Source organism: Trachemys scripta, chromosome 11 (genome assembly GCF_013100865.1).
Source record: "Trachemys scripta elegans isolate TJP31775 chromosome 11, CAS_Tse_1.0, whole genome shotgun sequence".
Taxonomy (NCBI): domain Eukaryota; kingdom Metazoa; phylum Chordata; order Testudines; family Emydidae; genus Trachemys; species Trachemys scripta.
In genome coordinates, this window is record NC_048308.1 from 47,714,874 (window position 1) to 47,732,017 (window position 17,144).

Genomic DNA, 17,144 nt, shown 5'->3' on the forward strand with positions numbered 1-17,144 from the left:
TAATCATAGAACCATACGATGAGGACAAACAAATTACTATCTAAGAGGAGGTTTGCTGCTCAATGAATGAGAAGAATCATCTGTCTCAGCAACTAGCTATTTTCCAATCAAAGCCACAGAAACAAATGATTGTGTTACTTACTTCCCAAAGCCTTTCCTCTGTTTACAATAGGAATGACACTGGAACTACTGTTGTAACATTGTTGTAGGACTGCAAATGTGCGTTTTGTACGTGCCCTGTTCTACACTGTCTCAAGCTGTGGACACATTTATTTTCTTAAGAATTATAGTAGCAATATAGAGACTCAAGAAAATGTGCACCATTGAAGTCACAAAAGGCCAAATTCTCCCTTTTTGTACAAAGGCCAAATAAATAAACTGTATGAAAAAGGGTTTTCTGTGGGATTCAGAAGATTGGAACCATCCCACCAGTCTCTGGAGCATTACTAGAGCTGTTTCTCATTGTTTTAAACTCAACAGCTCTCATCTCCTTTAGTTGATTTGGAATTAGCTTTATTTTCCCAGCAATAATGAAGAGTTCTAAAATGGATGAGAGTTTGGCTGGTGGATCTGTATAGGCATAGATCCACCTTTACCCATTTCACACTTATGGGGTAAGGCATTTGCCTGGCACTGCTCTGTTGATTACAGGTGCTGCAGTTCTGCCTCCATACATACTCTTCTGCTCCCTACACTGATTCTGCTGCATTTTGGTCCCTACATTCTGGTGGTGTGCCTAGAATTTACACCTTAGTGAAGGCTGATGAAACTTCAAGAGAAACATCTTTCCTTGAGGACTAATCTTAGGAAAAAAATAAATTAAGCATCCATATAATATGCCAGCCCGATAGAGCTTGAGAAGAAAAGTCTGAAAAGTCATCCCAGAGGTATATATACCCCCAACCCAGGAATATTCTGTTTGATGCACTAGAGTTCAGAATTTGATCCAATTTCTCAGAAACATTGCTTTAAGGAATGCTTACAGCTGAGCTTTTGGGTATAGGGTCCATGTACAGTGGCTACCATTTAAAAAGTCTGTATTTATCAACAGTTTCATCAGAGTGTTATGACAGAGACCTAATATAACATCTTTATAATTCTGTTAGTAGGTCATGGTGTAGCTTGAGGCATGTAAAACCCAGGTTTATGTGAACAGACAAGAAATATTGATAAAGCTTGTCAACATAGTTGAAAACCGCACTTTTTTTTCTGGGTAGACATACCCAAAAAGCCCAGCTTGACTTTTAGATTTTGAGTTGACTATTCAGGGCTAATGGTTAAAAAACCAACAACCATCATACCGAAGTCATGGAGACAATAACTATAAGATCCATAATGGCATTGTTACAAACTTACTTTTCAGAGCAGAACTACACTTTAACTCAGCTCTGAAAATAAAACCTAGAGATCCAGTCATCTGCATTAGAAAGACTTTACACAGGAATATTTTAGAGCTTGCATGTGCAGTGCTTTCTCTTCTGTTTACTGAGGTTACTTATTTCACTCCACCCCAGGCATCTTTCAGTAGTTATAACTCTTTCAGTAGTTATTCTTATTAGTAAAGATATGCTGTCGTCATTATAAGCTTTCTCATAAATGCCTCTTTTCTTTGATAAGTATTATCAATACTAAGCAGCTTGTCATTGATGAAAAAGGGGTTTCTTTGGCCAGGTCTACACTACCCCCCTAATTCGAACTAAGGTACGCAACTTCAGCTACGTGAATAACGTAGCTGAAGTTCGAAGTACCTTAGTTCGAATTAGTTCGAACTTACCTTGGTCCACACGCGGCAGGCAGGCTCCCCCGTCGACTCCGCGGTACTCCTCTCGGCGAGCTGGAGTACCGCAGTCGACGGCGAGCACTTCCGGGTTCGACTTATCGCGTCCAGACTAGACGCGATAAGTCGAACCCAGAAGTTCGATTTCCAGCTGTCGAACTAGCGGGTAAGTGTAGCCAAGGCCTTTTTCTCTCTCTCTGTCAGTTTCATTTGACGACTTACCACCCACACACTGCTAAGAGCTTTTCCTACCAGTATATCTGAATCCTCAGACTGTCACATTAATTCTTGATAAACTTTCACGTCATAATAAAAAGTACATTTGAATGTCAGTGACTCATTCGTTTGAAACTTCAGATCAAATAAAGGGCACCCAGCCACAAGTGGTATCATGGGACACTTTACGCAACATAGAAACAGTTATGTAACAGGTTGGCATTTTCTGTAACTTTTTGATACCCTTATTCTTGTAATTATTTATTATTTGAGCACTCACACTGTTCTCAGCACCATGCAGAACATATTGGAACACTCTCTATCCTGCTGAGCTTACAGTTTCCAAACTGCGGTAATTTAAACAACATGGGGGTTTTGATACTTTTATTCAAAAGGATCCCAGAGCATGATTTTACATGTTCTTTGGGTTTAAGAACCACTTTATCCACCACAGAAATAGAACCTACGGTGGATTTCTGGAGTGACACATGGGAGCTGTTTAGCAGCATTCAGCACCACTCTACAACTGCTTAGGACAGGAAGTAAACACCATAAGTGAAATTCTGCCCTGAATAAAGTCAATAAGAGTTTTGCTATTGACTACAATGGGTCCAGGATTTCACTCCACATCTAAGAAAATTGCAGGAGGAATTTTAGGTAGGAAAAACCTAATTATAGAATAGGAATTTGGTGAGAACATCAGATAGCAGCCCTCCTTTTGCAAAAAGTGCTATGGAGTCCTTACTAGATGCAAGAGGACGTGGTTTCAAAAACTAACATTTCTTTGATTTGGAATCTGGATCCAAGATGTGGGAATGCTCAACATAACGAGTTCATGACTGGTTCTCAAGTTATTGGTTGTGAAAGAATCACAGACTCGAGAAGGGGTTTGAGTTTTCCTTTGTGCTTAAAAGCAAAAACAAGTAGTAATCTGTAAGCACTGTGCTTTGTTTTTCATGACCCTTCCCCCACACTCCCCAAAAGGATTGTGAAGCTTAGTCTACAGGCTTTTTAGTTTAATAATTGAACTAGAAATTGAAATGGTCTGTGCGACAATTTATCAAGGCTGTTGAAATTGTAACAAGAAATAAGAGTTTCACAAGCTACTAGGAAGCAATGAGTTTGTCAAAAGAAAATGTTTGTACTGTACAGCATAGAAAGGTTGCATGCTATGCAAGGTCATGTCAGCTTTTGCAAAAAAGGAAGTTTATTTATGGGCTTCAAGGCTGAGAGGTAAATGTAAGGGCAAATTTCTCCAGAATGATCGAACCTGATTATGAAAGGAGGGAATTTATTTGGTGCAGAGCTAGGATATTATTTTCAAATTTGGTGACACTGATTGGAATAAAATCCGACTACACTGACTCTATTGTAGCTGATGACTACACAGAATTAATACTTTTATCTCATGAACACTGGTGTGGGTGATGACTGTTCATCCTGGGCCAGATACTCCCTCCCTGATGCTAGAGTATGAAGCCCATCCTGAGTCTATAGAGTGCTAATCCTATTCTGATATCCTCCCAGTCAATCAGTGGCGGTCACCTCCTGTTCTAAGACTCCATTCCCACTAGCCTTTAGGGATATTATCTATGAGATACTGTGTATACTCAATGTTATCCCTGCTCTGTGGTTATGGACAGTGGGGGGCAAGGAAGAAGAGGCATGGGTGTCTCTGGTTGATATATACAAGCTTCCCTTAAACTGGACACCCAGTTGATCTCTCTAAATTTGAGCTGCCAGCTGGGGGAGGTATCAAGCCACCAGGGTAACTATGAGAGAGGCAGAGAAAGCATTTATTACAAGACCCATACTCTATGTTCTTTGAAGGACTCAACAATTTGAGGGTCAAGATCCTGCCTCTCTCTCTTCCCACGGCAGAGAGGCAGGATGCAAAGAGGCCCACCTGGAAGGGAGTCCATTTAAGAGAGCTCCTAGTCCCCTAAACAGCCTTGAACCATCTGTCCACTGAGTAGCTATGGAGCTACTCTTTACACCATTCTGCATTGGGCCCAACCTGTTGAGAATTAGGTAATCTGGTGTGAATGCCTACTTACAGATGCGTTTATATGCCCATTATTGTCACGGCACCATAGGCCAGGATTTGCCCTGTGTTGATGTTGTCATGCTGTGTTCTGAATGGCTTAGAGAAAAAGACCTATTACTTTTTGAAAAATGCACCAAAATTTTTAAAATGTGGCCTCTAAGTTTTGCACATGAAGCTAATGTCACATGCAGTTAATACACTTGCCTGTGCACATGTAGTAACTATGTATTTAAAATGGGCATGCCTGGAAAAAAAACTGGTGTGCCTGGGTAAGGGGCAGTCTTTAATTGCACCATCAGAGGAACAACTCTTGAAAAGAAGAGCAATTATGTGAGCTCCTGTTTTGTGGAGGGAAGGAGAGTGGTGTATCCTCACCCCCTACCAAACCCATCATATTCCATCCCCTGGTACATGTGGAGAGTCCAGCCATGATTCCACCTATTCCCCAAACATGCAAGGAGCAATCCTTACTCCCTGCCCAATTGCATAGGACACATTCACAGTATAGCTCTTACAGAGTGATGTTAGCAGCTGGCATGGGGTTTGTTTGGAATTGTTTCAAAAGGGTTGAGAGACAGTCCAGAAGCTGTAGCTTGGAAAGAGCTTCGTAACTGGTTTATACACACACACACACACACACAATACTTCATAAGTTCTGTCATTTTTATGCCACGTTCTTAGTATCTCACTGCAAGGGCTACAGTCCAATACATTATTAGGACTGCTCTTTGCTCAGATAAGGTCCAGTTCTGCTTCCACTGAGTTCAATAGGAAAGCCCCCTAGACTTTAGTGGTGAAGGTTAAGGTCCATGATTCTTGCTTCATGCAATTTCAGATGGCGAAAGGGTTAAACTTGTAAACTCTTACCTGGGATGTCCTGGTCTTCTTCTCCATTTTTTGAGTCTGCAGTCACATGCCATGGGATACAGCCCAACAACAGGAGTAAGGTAGTAACTAAGGAACAGTCTCTCTTCATTTCTTTCATCTTTCTGAATAACATACAAATACAATAAATAGTTAATAAAGTTTCCTGAGAAACAACGTTGTTCAAAAGAATATGAAAAAAATAAATCCTGATCCACAAGGTTTTGAACAGTATAATACACTTGTACGTATATGACTAAGTACACTGTAGCTCATGTGGATATACATGTAAGAGGGAGAGAGAGAGAGATGTATGTGTAAAGAAAACATAGGCCTAGATTCTCAGCCGTGCTCTGCAAGGGCTCAGGTTTCAGCTCTCTGATTCTGAGATCCCATCCTCAGCGCAGATTAGAAACACAATTAAGAGTCACCAAGCAGTTATGTTTATTTTAAGATACAATTTAAATCAGATCCCAGAGCATGGATTTCTTTAGATGCAGCATTTCAGTTTCCAAAGCCAACTTCAGTTCAACTCCTTAAAGAAGATTTATGTTGTACAAGTGATCAACTAAATTGATTGCACAACAGCTAGGATTCTATTTGAAAATATATATATCTATACATATATATATTTTTTTAAAACAAAATGTGATGAACTTATTTTCATTGGCCATATTTTCTGCTGGTAAAATTCCACTGAAGAAAATAGTGTTATGCCAGCAGAGAATTTGTCCCTATATATTTTGAGAAAAGTCATTCATATAATTTATCACCACAAGCTACTAAAGCTCCTTTTCTAGTATTTAGTTTCTTAGTAACGACTAATAAGTTTAGGGCAAAATTTTTCAAAGGATCTCAACGCAGTTTCTAATTTTGTGTACACAGCTCTGAGCTCACAATCATTTGAATACAGAATATAGAATTCTGCAAGCAAAAATGTTATTTGTATGTATGAGTGATAAAGAATGCAGGGGTGTGCATGCACATCTAGAGGCCACTTTTTGAAAATCTGACGTTTAGTGCCTACATTTGTTTTGTTTTACAGAAACAAAACACCTTCACACTAATCAAAGTTATCTTAATTGTTCCAAAATATTAAGTGGACAATGAGATCACTGAGAAAAATTGTGTACCCATCAATTCCCCAATGCAGAGAGGTATTATCCGCATTGCAACACCCTTTAGAAGAATAGAGCATGCACTTTTCTTCATTGCAGGCAAGCTCTCAAGTAAATGCAAGGACTACATTTGATCCTCGCCCCTCCATTATGCACCCAGAGATTATCTCACCTAATGATATCTAAATACAGTGCTTTACAAAGGTAGTCAACATCATTGCTGTGCTTTAGGGCTAGATACATCATGGGACTTAGGGGCCTAACTTCTGCTTTAGGTCCCTAGGTCCAACATATATAGTCATCACTGAGATCTAGTCTTGCCAATTTTGGTTGGATGTGTTCCTGAAGATTTCATCACATGATAATATTTAATTAAAAATTAATCTTTAATTCCTGGAGACTCCAGGCCAATCCTGGAGGATTGGTAATCCTACCGATATCCTCAAAAGCCTGCTCAGATGCTGCCTAATCCTGTAGATGCTTAAATTCCCTAGTTGCCTACATTTCTTCCAGGAAAGTCTCTTGGCATCTAAATTTTCTCTGATTGGCATGTGAAAAACCACCTACGTCCCAATGCTGCCAAGTTGCTCAGCTCTTTAATTTGCACCTAAGCCCCAGCAGGATTCTCACACAACCTGACAACCTCTCTCCCAATACTTCTTGTAAACTCAGACACAGAAGAAGAACGGGCCTATTATCTCAATCCTTCCTGGCTGAGCCTGTTACATCAGAGACATGGGAGGCATCATTTTCTTTGGTTATTTGAACATGGATTTATGAGAGGAATTGTGTCTGAGTCAGACTCTGGGCCAAACTTTTAGTTCACTAGAAAAAGGAAAGCATGACTAGCTGTAATCTACATCTATCATTTCTATCTGCCCAGAAAATTAGATGTTCTCATCACTATAGTACTTGAGCAACCCACAAACATTAACAATTTTTTTTCTCACAACAGCCTTCGGAAGCAGGGAATTATCACCACCACTTTGCAGATGGAGAACAGAGGCATATGAGCCCAGATCCTCAAAAGTTAGGAGTCTAAATACCTTTGAGGATCTGGCCCATAGAGATTAGTTTATTTGCCGTGACCACACAGAAATCATGGCAGAGCCAGAAACTGAACCCTGACCTTCAGTCCCCAGTCAGTGCCTTAATGACAAGACTATCATTCCTCCCCTGATAATTTTTTCCTTCTGTTTATTCAGTTTAATTCCAATCTGTGGCCTTTATATGTAAACAAAAGCAGAGATGAAATTCTGAAAACAAAAATCTAGTGAAAAAACAGAGCATACAATGAGTATTAGAAGTAATTTGTAAAGCATGAGTCATCCAAAATTCAATCTGGATCCAGTAGGGCTTTAAAAGATTTTCCCACTGAAAGTTTAATATTTCATGTGGCTAGTGATGCTGAGGTATATCGTCATTCAATGTTTTCTATAAGAAATGAGATTTTGGGATTGAGGGAATTGTTTTAACAGAAGAAAAACTACATTGTTAAAGTCTTTCATGGCTCCATTATATTTTTCTGCCAAACTAAACAAAGAAACACATTTGCCTTTCAGTTGTTTCATATGCTTCATTTCAGCTCTTACCCCTGCCATTGAAAATAATCCATCCATATTATATTTTGGCAAGTTTTCAAGAAGTCAAAACCCATGTTGTGTTAGATAACATGATATTTTGTATTAAACCTCAGCATATGATTAGATTGTAATTCTAGAACCAGATTTGGAAATGGTTAATTTCTGCTCAAGATTTAATAACTGGTCTTTGGAGGAGGCAAACTGATTTTTAATTAATAAAATAATTCTGAAAAATCATACAAAAAAGCAATGAAACTGAAGTTCTCCCCACATGTTGTCAAGAGAGATTCCATGGTACTTTTCACAAAGGTAGTGTTTTATGTTCCTCTGCCCAGTTGTCACTTATGCAAGTAGTCACTTTAGCTTCAGTTGGCTCACTCATGGGAAAAACGGATTTCAGGGTTGGACACTAAGTAAGAATATTATACCTTCCCATACTCCAACTGCTATTTTCATTAGATAAATATTATTCTTTCCTTCCTGTCCCTAAATAGTAGCATTGCTAGCACTATTATAATGGCCCACATCATTATAATGGTCAGTATGTTCCATCCAGAGTTGAATGATCCATGGGAAGTTCTCCCACTGCCTCCATACTAGAGGAATTTCTTGCTAGTTTGTAGACTTGCTACGAATCTCCTGCACTTTCTCCAAAAAGAAGTTCTGTGGATTTCACCAACAACTACTGACTGATTTTCTGTTACTTGCATGTCTTACCTCACCCTGTCATCTGCATTACTATTTCTGACTTGCCTTTATAGACTCATAGACTTTAAGGCCAGAAGGGACTGTTACGATCATATTAGTCTGACCTTGTGCACATTGCAGGCCACAGAACCTCACCCACCCACTCCTGTAGTAGGCCCATAACCTCTGGCTGAGTTACTGAAATCCTCTAATCTTGATTTAAAGACTTCATCTTTCAGAGAATCCACCCTTTACTCTAGTTCAAGTAACCGATGCCTCATGGTGCAGAGGAAGGTGAAAAACCTCCCAGGGTCTCTGCCAATCTGGCATGGGGGAAAATTCCTTCCTGACCCAAACATGGCGATCAGTTAGACCTTAAGCATCTGGGCAAGACTCATCATCCAGACACCTGGGAAAGAATTCTCTGTAGTAACTCAGTGTCCTCCCTCTATAGTGTCCCATCTCCGGCTGTTCAAGATGCTAGCTAATAGCAGTTGTGGATGGTCCACATAGCCCTTGTAGGCAATCTCATCATACCATCCCCTCCATAAATTTATCAAGCCCAGTCTTAAAACAAGCTAGGTGTTTTGCCCCTTTATCCTTTGTCTGTTACAAAGTCCTTCCTCTTGCCTGTGTCTGTTTCTGCTCTACCAGTTCTCTCCATCCATCCTGTTTTACCAACTTCTCCAGTCTCACACCCTCCCAATAGAGATTATAGAGACACAACACACTGTGCTTTAGGTGAATTCAAGACTGTCTTTATTTCCTGTTTACACAGACCCTTACCTCCTGGTTATATGTTTCCTACTGAACACACTGAATAGTGGCTCTAATTGTTCATAACTAGCACCACACTCCCATCTTCACCTCAATTCAATCCTTCCAGATAAAAACTATAAAAAGCAGGTGGTTTTCAGAGTACATATCATATCTGTATGTAGATAGATACATGTACACACCCATATTTTATAATATTATGTATATTTTGTGGGACTGTTAAGACATTCAGTTAACAAACCTAAATAACCGTGTGATCTTATGAGTGTAACCTTTGTTCTCCATTCCGTTATTCTCACTGTTTGCTGCTATAACTCACTGTATCATGTCCAAAATTAGACTGTAAGCACTTCTAGGCAATTTAAGTGCTTAATTAGCCTGTCAGGCATCCAGCACATTTTTGGCACTATATTAATAAAAGTAAACATTGAACACAAGAGGTGCCAGGATAAAGGCCCGTGGAACTCTGCAGCTATGGGCTGTTGGAGAGACTGATCGGTTGCCTAGCAATTTCCCTTTGTGCTCTCTCTCTCTGAAATAAAAAAGCGGAGACATTTCAAGATATTCCTTCCACTCCTTCCAGGTATTGTAATCAAGAAAGCAGCAACTCATGATTCATGTTGCTGACATCAGCAGTTGATATCTGGCCTGCTCAGTGGCCTCAGGAAATCACTGACCAAAGGCCACTGACACTGAGATGAATGCTGTTTCCATGTCACAGCCTGGCCTGCTTGATGATTAGAATTAAAAAAAAAAAAAAAAAAAGCTGTTTATTAAGTGTTGCCTGGCCACTGCTTTCTCAAAATACTATGTGAGAGCGTTAGCTGAAATGCTTGCTGCCAGGCACTCTTGCCTTTTGAGATCTAGACCAGGACATATTAAAGAGTTGCCAGCAGCATGTGCTTCCTTTGGGAAGTATTCGTGCTCTCCTGCCACCAAAGGGCTTAGACAGTCTCCAGTTTCTAATCATCCAAGAAGGGCAAAGGATCCATTTCCATCTTGAGTGACATTCACATAGTGCATGAAAAACAAACAAATAGACTCTGAGGAGGAGTTCAGGAGGACTGCCCTGGATTTGCTTAAGCTTCTCCGTATGGATCTAATTCCCCGTGTAATTCTATGAGATGCATAAGAACAATACATGTCCAAATAAAATAAAATAAAATAAAATAAGAGTTTATATGCAAATAATATAGCATCAAGATAGTGACACAAACCCACAAAATCAGTTAAAGAAGAAATATGACCAACTGATTCCTTTTAGTACCTACCTCTAAAAGGTCCGGTTTGGGGTCAAATTCTGCCACCCTTACCCACAGTGACTATGATATGACTCAGAATGAGTAAGGGTGGCAAAATGTGCCTTTTGAGGTTTCCCTACTGCATCCGTTGTCTTTAGGATGTGGATGCATCTTATGATGCACTTGTCTTACCAGTGTCTTTCTTTGCTTGTGTAGGTTTGTGATCCAAGTTTAGGAGAAGGTCTTTTTTTATCCGAAGCTAGAGAAGCAGTTTTAGTGTATCACATTTATAATCCACTATTTGGTCAAAGGCCTAGACCACATTGTTTAAATAAAGAGCTCTGTACAAGGCATCCTAAACTGCTAGAAATATAATATTACATTCAGTAGCTGAGTTAAGTCTGAATTGCAGTTTGTGGTTTACATTAGTAAAATTTTTAAATCCATAACCAGGATTATTATATATATAGAGCGAGACATATTCTAAGTCAGCAATTATTTCAAGAGGGAGTGGAGAATAAATATTTTTCAGTGAATAAAGAGAATGCCTGACATCATTTGGGCTGGGTAAAGAAGTAAAATCAATATCCAATCAACTAGATTTTAGAATTCCCCAGTCTTTCATGAGTTCATCAGAAGTAGATATTCCGAGACATTTTGTAGCATGCCTCACTTTTGTGTTTTGAAGAGAATTTGGAATGAGAAAGATTTCTGAGTACTTTCAGTCCCTGAAGAGCCCCTACATATTATTTAATGCCCCACTTCCCATGTGTATGGAGCCCTCCATACTGCTTCTCAAGATAATGTAGGCCTAATCCAAAACTCAGGTGGACCTTGGATCAGTCCCAAGTTTGCACCTGAACCCTCCCTATATAGTGGGACTTATGGATTCCAATCCCTCAGGTTTAAATCTAGAATTCTGGTTGCCTATTCCAGGGATAGGAAATATATATCTTTTAGTTCTCAAAAATTGCTTAACCAGTTTTTGCTCAATCCTTCAAAACCCCCAAAAAGCTTTCATCCAAGGCTGAGAACAAACATGCTGTGTATTAAGCCAAAAAGGGAAACATTTGACCAAGTAATTAGCATTTGAAAATGACCCTTTGTAATAGCAACTTGTGCAACCGAAACTATATAACAACAAGATATTCAGTTGGGGGAGTCTAAGAAGGAATTACTGCATTTGCACAAGGGACAAAAAATCTCAATGAGACAGTTGCAGTCCTGTTCCCATCTCCCCTCACCCCTTTGAAAAGAGTATTTTATTGAAAGTAGCCCTTACGGGATTGCCAATGTTTGGGTAGTTTCCCAAGAGGAAATTCAGCCTTTATAATTGCACATCTGCCTTATTCTCAAGAACAAGTCAATACAGAATGCCCTTTATCTTCTTACTAAATTCCCCTACAGTCAAACATTCCTAGTATATTGTGTCACCTTGGGAGGAATGGGTGAAGGTTCTAACGCTTACCATCTGAGGCTCTTTTTGCAGTTTAGGAATGTCTCATATTAAATTAAAAGAAAAACAAAATCCAATATCAAATTCAACTGCTGCTTAACAAAAAAATGTATCTCTACAAAACCAAAAGTTTTACAAATGCTTGCTTAATGTTCAATGGAGGCCTTAAGATTTAAGATTCAAGTGGAATTATTATTTTTAAGGTGATATATACAATAAAGCACAATTCAAAATGTAGTATGTGTGACCTTCTGCTCTGGGGATCAGAAGCAGCTGGGGCATGTACAATTTTTGCCAATTGCATGCAGGAGACAAGAGGGGATGGACTTGGCATGAAGAGTGTGTGTTAGTGCTCTCTCCATTTACTTCCCCCAACCCCTGATCATACTTGGCCAGATTCAGGTATCCTCACTCCACCAGAGTAGCATCTCACTCCACATGTGGTCCCATTGACTTCAGGACAGGAATGATTCAATCATGCATCGGTGACAGCTTTTCTTTACATCAGAATATCAGGAATTTAAACTCAAGATCTTATTGGCCCATAGAGTTAGAAAAAGGAGCATTTTACTACTGGAAAAAGGAGACTCCAATTCTCCAGTGGGACCATTCCCTCTAGTAAGTCCCAAGAGGACTGACTTTAAAGCTGTGCCAGAAGATAGGATAGGTTACTTCTAGAGCTCCCTCTGAGCTCTCTACAGTGGAACTAATGGTAACTGTTGCATTTGACTTTACGGTTGGAGGGTTACAAACTGTAGTCCCAATAAACTTTAAAACTTTCTAGACCTTTCCTAAAATGGGGTTTTCTGTGGCATAAGGTTATCTGATGGTTCAGGGTGGTATATAGGCCTTTTCAACACTGATTAGTGATAACCTACGTAACACATACTCGTGAATAATACCTATGCCTGGTCCATGACCTGAAGGTGGGGGAAAGTGAGTGGTATAGAGGCAGCTGCAAGCCAAATGGGAACTTCCTTATGACAGGAATCCTAACTGTGAATTCCTTTATGATGGGAATCCCCAACTATAGAGGAGCTGTAAGTCCTATAGCTGGAGTGGCACAAAGGAGACTTAACCTGGGATTTGTCCCTTTATATCCTTGTAATGGCTAGAAATAGCACAAAACTTTCTCCACGTTTGTAGGGATTTTGCTGAAAAAAAAAAACACAACACAAACTTTTTTGTGTTTTCTGACCACTTTTCAGGAATACGTTTTTCATGACCCGCAGTGTTAGACCTTTTGAATATACTTATTTTGCTTTGCAGCCTGTTCTGCACTAATTTCTATAGTAACTAGAGTTTAGCAGCAAACATTTTCTTCTGTCTGACTAAATGGAAAGACAAACAAAAGGTGGGTTCATATATTAGCAACTGACAGCATTAGAAAAAAGCATCAAGTGACATTTCAGTGACCATGAAAGTGACTTATTCAAACTGATAGCATAGGAAATGGAAGAGCGGAAAAATGCAAAAGATATAGTAAATTCAGGAACAGTATGACATAGGTTATGAGATTTTGTGCGTAGTCTTAGGTTGTATTTAGTACAGTTTAAATTAAGGAAAAAATATCTAACTAGATAAGATTATAGCAATTCTGACTTAATTTAGTCCACTAGTCCCTTTGGATAATTCACTGTACTTAAAAATATATATAATTTCCCCACATTTACTCTAATCAGTAGGATCCCAAACTGGACTATGTCCCCATTCTCATCACTGAACTAACCAAAGCAGGGTTTTGCCCTGTGGTAGAAAAGGTATTTTGATCCACGCAGTACTTTTTAACAAATGATAGCACCATGTTTTTCTCATTGACACTGCTGTAAGGAAGAAGAAAACCAGGCCTATCATTTTTAATCTGACAGTATCCCTACAAGACAAATATTTACTGAATGTAGCTTGATTTGGAAAAGCTAGGAATAGACAGTGGTTTCTGTTTGCACTCAATTAATATTTGAATGTTGAAATGCTGTTTCTCACACATCTGTTTCTTCTCCCTCTAAAAAATAAAAAGTGATTGAAACAAGATAAGTCTAAACAAACCATGATATATATGTTTCAGAAAGCAGTCAGAAGTTTTGCTTTTGACATGATAATACCAACAACAATAAAAAAAGCACACACCAGAATTTATTTCTGAATCTAAAGTATGAAGGAAGAATGTCTGCTGGGTAAAATGTCCAATTTTTCTGTTTCATGTTCACCTCAGAAGATTGACTGGTCTTTCTGATTTGATATGAAGCAACAATTACTGGACTGTAAACTGTGTGCCAATTATAAAATGTCCCCCAATATCTTACAGGCCTTGAACCAACTCCAGGCCTGTGGTATGTAGGTACACTGCATGTGTTAAGGAGAAGTGCAACTGTAAAGAGATTCTTCTTTCATGGGGCACCTAAACAGCACTGGGCAAGTACTAAGACCACCACTAGGATCAAGACTCTGTGTTATGACACAAGGCCAAGTCTTCAGCTGGCTAATCCTTGACTGCAGCTGACAATAGGGCCTTGTGGGCCTGAAGGAATCAATAGAAAATGATATTTTTTTCTGGTTTTGAATCATTCTATAAAATTTAACAGAAAATAATGTACCCATTGTAGAATGGCTCAAGGACCCATAGAATGGAGATCATTCTCAGTTCAACTATATTTGTGGAGGTTCCATTTGAGCAGATTTTGCTATCAGGTTCTCCCCAACAAGCTGATGTTAAAGAGTGTTTGCATAGATAGGACAATTATCATCTCCCTATTGTCCATGCCAGACTACCCAGTACTGCTTAAGGACTTAGCATCTTTACATGAAAGAACTTGATGTCTTTGGGGGTAATGTTATTTTTTCCTGGATTTTTGCATGGACTTTCAATGGAGCAATGCTGAGGATCTGTCCCCAACTTCCCCTCCGCCCGGACTCTGCACTAGTAAACATAAAAGATTAACATAAATAGCTGCCAGATTGTGTTAAGAATCGTGTTAAGAACTTTTAGAATACTAGCAATATTTCAGAAACATAGGAGCTTGAGAAGGATTTTAGCAGAAGGGTCTGAAGCCAATTTTATGGAAAGTCTTCTGCCCACACACTGAGACAAAACTCTTCAGGTCAAATCTTCAGCTTGTGCAAGTGGACATAGCTCATTGACTTAAAAGTAGATTTGGAAGTTTACACTAACCAATTTAGGATCAGGCCATCTACATACACTGATAAGGTTTACAGAATTTCAATACAAAGTTTCTGAAAGATACTGATTGCTTTAGATTACCAAATCTAAAGGATTTTAAAAAATTAATTCATTGTTGCCAGGTTTGCTTTTCACATTTCATTCTAGGCAGGGAGCAGGCATCACCAATTTGGTCGACTTAATATACCCTCGTTACACACACACACATACACACACACACACACACACACACCATTTGAAAGCTTATTATGTCTACTTTAAGATGAAATATTACATGGAAATGTCAAGTGATGCCATTAGGGATAAACAATGATCCCCCCCCTTAACAGGTTAAAATGACTCCTTTGAAATCTTTACATTTGTTTCATTAGTTTAATGACCCTAAGACATAAAATTCGGTTTTGTGGTGACCTCCATGCTTTGTTCCATAACATTGTTAGGTGCTAGTTCTTGGCAATTCAGAAAGCATGCCCTTATTGTTCCTATCTATTCAACAGCTGAACTTCCTGTCTTCACATCTGTCCATAAGACTTTCAGGAAGGACGGTTTATTTTACATTTTGCCTGAAGTACTTCCATGACTAATTTAGAGAACTGAGTCACACTGATGTTTTTCATATCTCTGTTCCCACCGTTCCCCCTCCCCCATCATTTTCTCCTTTGTCCATTTTTCCCCCACTGAACATTAGTGCTATGTATCCTTCTTCTCTTATACTCCCTATACTAAATCTAGCGTGTAGTTATTTAGATTTTGTCCCTTGTTTTTAAATCCAGTTAAATATCATTGTGCTTTCATTAGAGTTATCATAAAAGAAGCTCAAGTTCATGCTGATCCGAAGTAGAATATTGCACAAATCATTTTTTGTTGCTTGTTCTATTTTTTCATTCAGTATGACAACAGTCATTACCTTGTTCATTGTTTAAATAATCTATGGACCAGACAGGGAAAATATTCTTTTGATTTGAATAATGAGTGAAATTGATTTATAGTTACATGAGATTTGTGTAATTCTGCTACAACAGACAGAGCATTCTGCTGATTCTTAAAACTGTAATTGCCTCTAAAGGCATGGGCTCATAGGATTTGAAAATAGTCTAGCAGACAGACCACAAAACTCTGCCTGAATAAATCTGCCTCTCTCCCTGGAGCTTCCACTGTATTCAATTGAGTGCAAGCATTGTTTGAAAAGCTTGAAACATTTCATGACAAACTCTGGGTTACCGATCAAAATTAGTATAAAATGTTTCACTGATGGTTTGGTTCTAAGCAGCCACTTCGAGCTTGCCAAAATGCCCATATGCTGACAAGTTCACTACCAGCAAATAGTTCCTATTGTAAGAGCACTGTCTCTTTAGAAACAAAAATCTACCTTTTTTGCAATCCCTGAGTACTAGACTTTGCATCTGGACATCCGACTACAGTACCTAACACATGCTAAGGAAAAACCAACCAACTTTTGACATCCTTTGGACAGAATTTCTTGCCTTCTTCCCCCAAAGAAAGTCTTTTGCAAAACAAAGGCTTTTACAAAGTACTCACCAACCAAATTCCTGTACGCAGTTTTTGAAAGAGAATTGGCGAATTCCTGAAGCGTGTTGAGCTTGCTTCTCCGCTATCAATTCTTGTTGAAGATAGGACTTGGGAGTGGGGGAGATACAATGGGAAAAATGCAATCTGATCCTGCTATAATGCAGCGGTAGCAGCCTGCTGATTACACTGCCAGAGGTTGCTCCTCTGTTTATTGTGAAGAGGGTTATTCTGGCTACGATTCAATGAGATCAGCAGCAGTGGGGAAGCTTCCTGTTTAGAGTGTTGTGACCTCGCCTGCATTTTAGGGTAACTTTTCTAAATAACACCAACCACAAAAGAAACATGCTTCCAGTATGGAGGAAACTGGATAAGGAGGAAGTCTAAATGCTAGCTCAGTTTTTTTTGCTAACTCCAGTACATTGATGACAGTCATAAAGTAGTTTCACTGTTTACTTCACAGAGATATGTTAAAACTTCCCATGTATTCTGCTTGCATCATATTCCCTTTATGCAATAAATGAAGTTCTGTTCAAGAGGGGAATGACTTATCCATTCTACGCATAGAACTAGATTAAACACAGGGTCTACATTGGCTTCTACTGTATGGCGACTATAACTTTCCCTCTGCTGAGGTGCCTTATGACCACCCAGTGCAACCCCAAGAGCTGGG

At 39.1% G+C, this 17,144-nt stretch overlaps 1 protein-coding gene across 3 annotated transcripts in view; it reads right to left on the reverse strand.

Moving 5' to 3' along the window:
- TFPI (tissue factor pathway inhibitor) overlaps nt 1–16,837 on the reverse strand; it is a 49,478-nt gene extending 32,641 nt beyond the window's left edge. For 2 of the 3 annotated variants that reach the window (XM_034785365.1, XM_034785362.1), the window contains exons 1-2: nt 16,484–16,835; nt 4,908–5,029 (exon numbers count right to left, since the gene is read on the reverse strand). In XM_034785365.1, coding sequence (XP_034641256.1) covers nt 4,908–5,025 — 118 coding nt within the window. In that variant the 5' untranslated portion in view covers nt 5,026–5,029; nt 16,484–16,835. Of the gene's footprint in view, nt 1–4,907; nt 5,030–16,483 lie in introns of all 3 variants that reach the window. The other variant, XM_034785366.1, reaches the window with a different exon arrangement.
- Between the last annotated feature and the right edge of the window lie 307 nt (nt 16,838–17,144).